Source organism: Hemiscyllium ocellatum, chromosome 34 (genome assembly GCF_020745735.1).
Source record: "Hemiscyllium ocellatum isolate sHemOce1 chromosome 34, sHemOce1.pat.X.cur, whole genome shotgun sequence".
Classification (NCBI taxonomy): Eukaryota; Metazoa; Chordata; class Chondrichthyes; order Orectolobiformes; family Hemiscylliidae; genus Hemiscyllium; species Hemiscyllium ocellatum.
The window spans coordinates 31,112,093-31,122,920 of NC_083434.1; the positions used below are offsets into that span (position 1 = coordinate 31,112,093).

The 10,828-nt window shown below is 44.4% G+C and overlaps 1 protein-coding gene across 1 annotated transcript; it reads left to right on the top strand.

The window, feature by feature from the left end:
* The first annotated feature begins 270 nt into the window (after positions 1-270).
* Positions 271-5,184, top strand: LOC132832134 (forkhead box protein F2-like). The gene is made up of 2 exons (XM_060849869.1): positions 271-1,805; positions 4,474-5,184. Exons 1-2 carry the CDS (start codon positions 824-826, stop codon positions 4,635-4,637), a joined length of 1,146 nt encoding a protein of 381 aa, XP_060705852.1. The 5' UTR covers positions 271-823; the 3' UTR covers positions 4,638-5,184.
* The last annotated feature ends 5,644 nt before the right edge of the window (positions 5,185-10,828 follow it).

Sequence of the window (10,828 nt, forward strand, 5' to 3'; positions counted from 1 at the left end):
TGGATCGAAAGGCGAAAACCTGGTCATATCATTTTATTTTATACCTTCAGTCCGGGATGGTTGTAGGGTTTTTTTTCAAAAACAAACTAAATTGGAAGGAACTCGAATTAAGGTTTCACCCTTGAAGGGAGGAGAGTGGAGGGCTCGGGAGTTTATTAGCTGATAGGTCGCCACGTTTTCTTTGGCTTCGTCAGTCAGTGCGGGAAGCGTGGGGGGTGGGGGGGGGTGGGGAGAGAGAGAGAGAGCGACCTCTCGGTGCTTCCTCTTAAAGGGCTCTGCGTTGGGATAGCCACCAGGTGGAGGATGGAGCAGAGATCTCGGAGCCACTGAACTGCTGCCAGGAATCCTAGGCAACTTTTAAAAAAAAACACGATTTCCTAGAGGGGAGGAAGACAGGCCGAGCGTCGCCAGATGAAGAGAAGTCTCCTTCCCTAGAAGGAGAGGCCTGTGCGGAGAATGCGGGCAGACATCGAGTCTGACACTCAGCCACTGAGCTTCTGCACTCGGCTCGGGATAGAGGAGCGACGCTACCAGCAAACGAAGCTACTGCCTAAAGTCGATTGAACAAGACTCCAGTGTTTTCCAGTGGGGTAAATGTCCCGTGCGCCAGTGAAGCTAAATAGGGCGTAGCGTCTACAGGGATCATTATTCGAGAGAGAGAGAGAGCGAGAGTTAAAAAAAACACACAACGTTTGTCTTCTTCATCTCCCCCCACCCCCCCATCCTTCCACTTTTCCAGGCTGACCCCCCCCACCCCCACCCCCTCCCCCCACCCCAGCACCTTTCTCTCCGCATTTCACACAGAGTTCGACTTCAGTAGGAGATGGCGAGCGAGAGCCCACAGCAACATCTGGAACCTCCAGCGCGCATCCGGTCGAGCCCGGTTCCCGGAGTGCTCAAGTCGGCCTTGATCGGCCAGCACTCGCCGGCCATGGAGCCCTCGAGCCTGGGCAAAGCCAAGAAGAGCAGCGGAGGCTTGAGGCGGCCGGAGAAGCCGCCTTATTCCTACATCGCCCTGATCGTGATGGCTATTCAGAGTTCGCCGACCAAGCGGCTGACGCTGAGCGAGATCTACCAGTTCCTGCAGACCCGCTTCCCCTTCTTCCGGGGCTCCTACCAGGGCTGGAAGAACTCGGTGCGGCACAACCTGTCCTTGAACGAGTGCTTCATCAAACTGCCCAAGGGTCTGGGCAGACCCGGCAAGGGTCACTATTGGACTATAGACCCGGCCAGTGAATTCATGTTTGAGGAGGGGTCTTTTCGTCGGAGACCCCGAGGGTTCCGCAGGAAGTGCCAGACGCTCAAGCCCATGTACAGAATGATGAATGGCCTGGGCTTCGGCCCCTCGATCATCCCCCAACCCTTCGACTTCCAGGCGCCCGCCGCTTCCCTCGCCTGCCATGCCAACAGCTATAACCTGGAGAGCAGCCTCAGCATGATGAGTAACTCACTGTCAGGGAGCTACGATGGACTCAGCAGCGGGCACCATGTCCCCCATATGTCCCCCAACCCCGGCTCCACTTACATGGCCAGCTGCCCCGTGTCTTCAGGCGGCGAGTACGGTGCCGACAGCAGCAGTAGCCCTGTCCCCTCTTCCCCTGTGGTGGCCAGTGCCCTGGAATGCCATTCTCCATACTCGCCCTCAACTGCCCCTTGGTCATCATCCGCCACATCGCCGTACATTAAACAGCAAAGCCTGAGCCATATCAACTCTGTCCCCTCCAGCCTTCACTCTACTATGTCATCCTACTCGCTGGAACAAACATACCTACACCAAAACACAAGGGACCCCGCGGAAATTGCAGGTACCATTGCTGAGGAATCTTGCTCTACATTTTTATAAGGCACCGGCTATATTTTTGTTCGTGTATTCAGTGTGTCACGCAACAGATTCGTTGGCAGGCACCAGAGTTTGGCTAGTTTTTCTGTTCACTGATTTGTTTATGTAACGTTTATTTCCTCAAATAGAATAGAGTACTTGAGCGCTTCTAAAGCGAAGCGAATTAAAATAAGCTTGGATTTTGAAATGGCGACTTTAGCTTTAGACCGACGGAGCCCAATCGCTCACATTTTATTTCTCTAAGTTCTTTTTTTTAATTGCGAGAAACTTATTGTAAATGTAGCAGCCTAGAACAAGCGGTTAAAGTACAATGCTGTTCATGGAAGAGGTTTCCCACTGAAAGGTAGGCGGACGAAGGGTAATAAAACGGCCTAAGTTGAAGGAGGGATTCATGGTCCGAATTGTAACTTTAGAATAGCTTTTTGAAGTTTTGAAGTCAGTTTAATAGTGACTGATACTGGTAAACTGATAAAATGTCATTAAAATAACAAGCTGGGATCTTATACCTCCTTCTAAGAATAGGTTAATGCAGCGGCGGAATCCTTAATCAATCCTCTTGTACCATTTAAAAATCCTGATTAGATGCAACCTTAGCGATTTTTAAAACAGAATGTAAACTCTATTTGACTACCTCATCACAAATAAAGCGCGGGGTGGGTGAATGTGCTTTTAGAAAATTGACAGTTTATTGGCCTGTAATTTAAAACTATCTATGTTGACAGAATGATTGCTTCAGTTCAGGATAGATTGTCTACACTGGTACATCAGAAGATAGTGTACAGCTGTTTCATTTAACTGCACTTTGTGTTAACGTGATTTAAACGGGTTTCATGAAGGTTCCCCTGTCAAAGGTTCGCAAGTATCATCTGGTCTTTCGCCCCCACACCCCCCGCCCAATTTTGCTGAAACTGTGAATTAGAGAGAGAGAGAGAGAGAGAGAAAGCCAGAGTCTATAAGATCTATAGGAACCGTGGAGACTCGAGGCTGTAAGTTTCCAAACAGTCACTGAAAATGTGGGTCGGGAAGGTTAACTAAACAAAGACAGTCGCGGCCGGACCACACTGAAGAGGATTTTAGCTTGACTTAACCCAGATGAGAGCTGATGTTGTTAAACGTTCTGGGAACCGCTGGTTCGTCAACTGCCAATACAAAGGCATCTGTATCTACCCCATACTTTCTCGGCGCAGAACCTTAAAAAGTCACGTTTTGTTTTTTTTTAACCCTTTGATTTCGCAATGCATTGGATAATTAGGATGAAAACTGCTCGAAGAGAGAAGCAGCAGTCGAGACAATTGAAAGGCACAAGGAACACCTTATAGTAAGCCCGGGGTTTGGGGAACTGAGGGCCCAACATTACTGGTGGAAGTTCACATCAAATCAAATAGCTGTGTGGATGTGTCCCTAGTTTTAACACATTTCCAAACTGATGGACGCCAAAGTATTGTGATTAGTGTTGAAAGCTATTCTCAGAATGAAATACTGGGCATCAAGACTTTGTAACAGCCTGTGGTATGAAAAACATCACTGGCGTGTGATTACAAAATGACAGTCTGAATTATATGGTTAAGATGTCGGGAAAACAAGGTACCATCTTGAAGCCAAATATCGGGCCCTAGACAGGAAATAGCTGGCTTTCGGTTCATTTACCAGTTGATGACATACCTGCTGGCTGAGAAATTATATACATCTGGTAGATATTTATATATATATATATAGAGAGAGAGAGAGAGAGAGAGAGATTGTCAATGCTTGGTACGATTTTATAACTTGTTGGGATTGTGGAGTTGAACTCAGGGAGACTCGCGCAATGCTTTCAAGTCCGGCTGACAATTGTCTGTCATCGGCCTGACTGTTGGATTCCTCTGGTGAAATATCTGGTCTCCGGTGTTTTAGCTTCAGCGCACGTTACGTTACAGCCTGTCGCGCACACACACACAAAAGCAATTAGTTCCAATCAGATTGTAAACAAAACATAAATCAGACCAAATAGAAGTCTCTCAAACGGGCACTCGAAACTTTTTTTTTCACTCTAAGTAAAGCGTTCATTCGGGTTGCTGGGAATAGGTCGAAATAACAAATCAAAGTTCATCTTATCAGGGTAATTTTGAGATTTTTTTTGCCCCAGTTTAGGCTTTACCATTCTGTGAATTGAAACCAGGTGTTAGCGTCCGTAATGGTCATGGAAATGATTCTTACAACTGTAAACCCAAATAGGAAACTTGCCATTCTGCACTTGGCACTTGAATGTTCCCAAACAAGGCAAGGCATTGTCTTTTTGTTGTTAAGTTGGAGAGGGACGCTCTTAATTTGTGTGTACTTAACTCGACCGAGTCCGCAAACACACACATTTGGAGTTAGCAGCTGGAAAGTTATGGATTCCCGTTCAAACAGCGGTTCAATGTGTCCCGCAGAAACGGTATGTTTTTCCCCGAGAATTTCATTTTTGATTCTTAACCCAGTGCTAAATTCAACGACACGCAATTAACAGACATGATTGAGAGGGAAACCGATCCGAGGCCGAACATGCATTGACTATTCAACTGATACAGATTGAGATGTAAACAGTGGGGAGCCCTGTGTAAAACGGTCAGCCTTTCCAAAAAAAAATTAATATTCGCTCCTTGTCGTTTCAGTGGGGCTACCTCGCTATCAGACTCATTCCTCGCCAGTGTGTGACAGAAAGGATTTTGTGCTCAATTTCAACGGGATCTCATCGTTTCACCCCTCGGCCGGCGGATCATATTATCACCATCACCATCAGGGCGTGTGTCAGGACATCAAGCCTTGTGTCATGTGAAAATCTGCGCCCACCTTAAATCAAGTCCCGTCTGTGCCTATCTCTGATCATTTTTGGTTATTCTGATTCATATAAATAAAACCAAGACAGAACTCGGCACCGTGGAGTTGGGAGACTGAGCCCGAGCAATGTCTTTCGAGACGAAAAACAGGGGGGACAATGGGAGATACCTCACTACTTGCACATCTGCAAAAGTCTGTTGCCGACTTTTGTTTTTAAAAAAAAGAAGCAAATTGTCTCCTTTGTTGAGTTTTTTAAATCAAAACAAGGAAGACGAACTGTCCCATTGAGTCTGCCCTTTAGCTATGAAGAAAAAGGTGGCGCGTGTGTCAGATGTCTTGTTATTTTAACAACATTCAGTTCCTATATCAGTATTAAAGAGCAGGATGTGTAGTATGAACATTAGCGTACTGTATTTATGTATAAATTTTGAAATCCAAAGGTCAGACTTGATACCATGTCAGTATTAGACACTGATTCGAAATATTTTTTCCGAGGATAATACGGATTTTTACCATAAACTATAATAAGACACATGTATGTATACACGCACATAATGCTTTTTATAAATAAATACATTTGAATATAATTGCACTTGAAAAATGTATACTTTATGTCTTTTTGCCAAAATGTTTTGATGTAAAAACTAAGTTCAATAAAAATATAATTCGGAGTGTTGTTTATTATAATTTTTTTAGCAGTTACCTCAGCACAGTGGACGAAAAATGTTCAAAGTCGGGAGATCGTGTTTCGGGATTATGCTGTTATACATCTTAATGGGGTCTTCAAAGCGACTGCTGTTGATTGACGTGTTATAGTATTGTAAACCATCTACATTGTAAAAGGGGCACCTTTAATTCACATTGACCAGAGCTGTAACATTAATTCAGCATTGAATTCTAATCGAACTATCGGTTAGCGCTGTTGACAGATTTTTAGTAGATATTTTTGCACAGAGAGGAAATGGCCGCTCGGTGTCAAACAGTGCTAAGGTCATCAGCGAGGGTTTTGTGTGTAAGCGTACAATTACCGAGATTGCACTTTCAACTCGCTAGAACTGAGTTCGATCATCTGAAAGATTCTGATTCAATTTCAGTTCAAAGATGAATGCGTTGCACCATCATGAACGGCTGGAATTAACCCATGGTGGAAACAGCGAGAGAACTGTAAGGCTTACAGTCCTGGAGTTAAATGTGCACGACTCTTAATCACTGAGTGGCAAGGAGCTAAAAGCAAGTTTTAAAGCTTGAGAACCACCGATTCTACACCTTTGTCAGTGATTATGGTACTCAGGTTAAATTCACAGGTTTAACTTATAAACTCAAAAACTCCAGAGACAGCACAGTTGCTCAGAGGGATAGTAGAACATGGTCAGGAGGTGCTTCAGAGACCAAGACGAGGCTTATGACAACCCCTACTCCCCCCCCCCCCCACCTCTCCACACCCCTCCCTCACACACACCTCCGCAGCAGAAAGGGTCCTTCCACTCCCATCCTCACCCAGTCTAAGCTGTTCGTTATCAGGAAGCATTCTGCAGGCCACTTCACCACCACCCTCCCTCCCTCCGCCGCCACTTTAACGATGACCCATCACTCTCAGCAATAGACGCATGAAGCACCACGATGTGTTTGCAAAGTGCTTGTTTTGAACTTTAAACCAGGGCATTTCTTACTGGGGGGAGCGGGGGTACTCCTTGTGTGTTCCTCCAAATAACCCTCTTCAGATCAGGTGGTCAAAAAGTGAAAAGTGTTTGGGGTAGAGAGAAGAGTCTCGATTTTTTTTCAGACAGCTTCTCTTCAAACTTATTCCCTTTCTATCTGACAGCAACCACCGTGTGCGTGAACTGGCATTACGGAGACTCTGCGTTTTACAATCTAATGTAAATAGAGTTCAGGAGAAAATTAATGCAGTTGATTAAAATGCATGGTCTTTTTTTTCGCAACTTGAGGCCTTCAGCCAGTCGATTTTTTTTCCGTAAGATGTTACCAGTTGCACATTTACTGCAAGAGAAATTGAACTTCGCAGGGTTGCAATAACTCGTTTGAAAAGGAGGGAAAATTAAAAATCTGCGTGCATTGTCACTTTCCCCGGGCGTCTTGGATGACATGAAAATTCGAAAACTATGTCCAAACCAGATTTGAATGTTAAATTATTCCCTTTCGTTTTATTTTTTAAAACCTCTACATGAGACTATTCTGAACCTACATTGGAATAAGGGTTCGATATCGATTGTACAAAACACCCTAAACGATTGAAGTTGGTTTGTATATTTAACAGTGTAACGTGGATCTAAATTGCCAGTTTTGATCAGTTTTGCATGGACTCCTTGTACTCAGTTCTATACCCATCCCATTCACATAAATACTGCTGCTCCCTTCTAAGACGGTAATTTGCTGGCGGTCAGGTTTGCTAATGGCCTTTACCCATGAGGTGGTCACTTCTGAGAAGATTTATAATTATTTTACTTCCTTTTCTTGACGAAGTCCTACCATTCAGTTTACATTCCTGAGTCGTTTCATGAAACGTCTGTCTGCTGCACATGTAAGCGGTTCACGAGGACGGTGTACACTCCCTGAACAGGGCACAGACAGCGCTCGCTCAGTGCCCTGGTTATACACACAAGGGGATTTGGATCCAGGCGCTGCTTCATGGTTGTTGTCACTACCACTCGTGCCATCTTGTTAAGAAAGGGCAGTACAAACAATCGCTTCAGCAACATTTTGATAGGCAGCAGCTGACTGGGAATCCCTCTCAGATACAATAATGTTGGAATTTAAAATGGAGAAAACATAATGGGTTCACACGATTAAGGTTGTCTTGTGTTAACTGTACAGATAACTCCACTTCTTGATGATGTCGTTCTTGGTTCATTTCAGACTGTGGATTTGAGATGCACTCTGTCCTCCCTTTCAACTCACTCCGGCATTCTTTTGTGCTGTTCTGATCTATTGGTTAACCTGCACCTTTTCTGACCTTCACTCGTTTAATAGTGTAGCCCTCAGTCAATAGGTAAGGACAGATGTATTCTGCACCAGTGTAGGAAACCTACCGACCATTGATTTACGTGAAGTGGGAGATCTTCTGAATATGGTACATTGCGAACAGTACATTAGCCGGATTTCCTTAATGAATGATATATTCTGGATCATCTATCATTTAATGTCAGCTGAGGAAGTGACAGATTTGATCATTAGTAGGGCTGAATTGTAACCGGTGTGTAAAGGGCAGCGTGTGTTTATTTAGCGGATAATTCCGAGACAACATATCTAAAAAGTAACCTATGAAACAAAGTCATTTTTTTCCTCCTCAGTTCCAGGAGGAACACACTGACTGGAGCGCCAGCCAGCGCAGGGTCAAGTGCCCCAAACTGAGGCGACTCTAAATCTCTTGGTTAAACAAAATCCTCTATAAGGAAAAAAAGTGACCCTGAAGCCGTGCAATTAGCCTAAAAACATAATAATGCTAAAGACACAACTGATTCATAAATGTCTCCCTCCTTAACCGGCAACTGTCAAGCGGCCTAGTAAGTTACTCCATTGTGATAACATTGGAATAGGGGGTGGACAATAAACAGGCTGCAAGGACCCACCTGCTGAGGATAGTTCGTTTCAAGGTCGATTTGCCAAGATGAAGTGGAGATTGTTTGTCACAAACTGAACATGTGAAATACCGGCGAACCGGCGTGTATTCACACCGTTTTCACCGACTTTGCAACCCAAACAAACCTCTCACCGCCGCTGTCATGGAGTAAACCAACTCGGACGGGAGATTCGCCCGACGCTATTTGAGACTAACTGCTCCCCAATCACCCTGGAACAAAACCACACACACACAGCAATAATCGGAGTAAATCACGATTAAGCTGAGGCCAGCAGTCTTAAGATGCACCCAGCGAACAGCAAATCGTCCGGTTCCCCGCCCTGACCCCCGGCTTTAGTGAATGTTACATTTTAAAGTGGTGGTTAGTAACAGTGAGAAAGCGAGTGCATTCTGACTGAGGATTCCAGTCAGACTAATGGCATTTAAAAAAAACACAAAAGCAAAGCCACAATAGTATAATAGTGTGGAGTTAAATCTGAGGGAACCCGAGGAAACAGTTTAAGAAAGATGTTTAAAAACCAGTCGGACACTGATGGGGAGGAGGTGATTAACAGAGTGCCTACAGAAAAAGGCTCCTTCAGACGTACCCGATAAAGTAGGAATAACATTTAGACCAAGAAAATCATTGCACCTTTGACCCCATTAACTAATCATTAAAGGTGCATCCAGGATCACATGAAACATGATTTGTTACTCTGTGATAACGGGATAGGAACCGGATAACATCTCTGAATCTGCACTTTCAGGGTACTCCTATAACATTCTGATGGAAATCAGTCATATAATTTTCACCGTGAGGCATCGTATCAACCGCCCGGCTCGTATTGCATGACCCTATCGAAATGAGTGAGCCACTTCAAGTTCATCATTTCATCAAAATCTGTTTCTCACGTACCAACGGCCTCAATATAATCTCCCGGTGGCGGGAAGGGTGATTGCAATTTTTAAACGAATTAAAAAGTAATAGAGCTTGGATAAAAATGTCCAGTGTTAGCACATTAGCAGCCAACCGACAAGACAACTCTGCACTCTTTCTGGAGAACGGATGCAAAGCAATGGCAGTGGTTTCAAGCGTCTGTTTCCCCAGGCGTTGTTAGGATGCTCTGAGGATTGACAGATCAGCCACTGGTCACCGTTCTACCTCACTAATGTCAAATGCAACTTGAAGACTGGCTGATGAATCAGCACTGAGAGCATTGCTGTACTGTCCAGGCTTGTGCTTGACACTGCTCAGAAGCGAATTGTCTGTCTTAACTGCCATATTTCACTGTGGCTTTTTTTTTAAAAAAAGGTTGTTGGTGTCTTCTGTTACGAGGGATTTTGAACCTGTCTGACGTTAATCTCCCAGACCCTGGACAACCCCAGGGCGTCCAGAGAGCTCAAGGTCTAGCTATTAACATGTACATTTCTCGGAGGGTCACAGCAACAGCCGTTACTGATCTCAGTTCACTGGAAGATTTAAGTATTGGCATGTCAGTGTATATTTACACTCTCTCTCGCCTCGCTGCTCTGAATTGCAGAGTTTTGTAACGCGGAGGCCAGCGTCAGTATAACTGGTTTGTGAAATTTGATTCCTTAAGTAGTAGCTTTTCTGTTTCTCCAACATTTCTTCGAGTATGAAAGGAAATGCGACCTGATGTGTCTCTCGGTGTGGGCGACCTATATTAGAAACGCAACCCCTTCCCTTATAAGCCCCGCGTTCAAGCGCAGCTATAACAGACGCGAGGCTCTCATCAAAATCGTGCACCGGCGCCCACCTTTTCAAAACCTCCTGGCTGTTTTTTTAAAAATTCTGTGTAGTTTGGTCCAGAGAGTTTAAAATAGGGCCAACTCTATCATTACTCATTCTACAGGAATAGAAGTTTTGGAAGATATTGTATGCGCGTCTCGGGTATTCATATACGAACTGTCAGCCTGTGTATGAACAGGCCCAAATACCACTGGCATTAACCAATAATAGGAGCCCAGGGCGTAATATGGGGATTATAAATTTTATAAAGGTTTCAAACTCTTTCCGAAAGCAGCAGCCACTATTGTGATCGTGTTTGCATGGGTGTAATTTATAGTGTAATTACAAATGCTCATTGCTAAAGGAATTTGCCGTATATTGGACAGATGAAATGTTCCATGCTTCGAAGTGATAATTGTTTCTACGTCAAGCGGTAGAGAAGTATTGCAACATTTGGGATATAGTATTCAGGGAAACGTACCACCCACATTGCTGCCTGGCGCACACAAGTTGCCTTTTATTAACCACTGAGGGTTCAGGTTAGTCCAAAGGACAACAGCGCCATCGAGAGGGTTTCGGCTGGGTTTACATCTGTAACATTTGTAAGATCTGGAACATTTTCACATTTCATACGACAGAATGAAAGGAGTCTTGAAGAAGTATGTTATGAAGATGTGAGTATACTGTAAAAAAAAACGCTATTAGTGACAGCACCAAGTGTTCTCAATAAGCCGCAATGTAACATGTGCTCCAGCTACTGTGATCCCTCGGTAGCTGATTGCCTGGAAATGAAAACAACAGATTAGAATTAGGCCAATCAGTTTAAATTATACCCCCAAAGATACAAAACTCCAATCCAGTT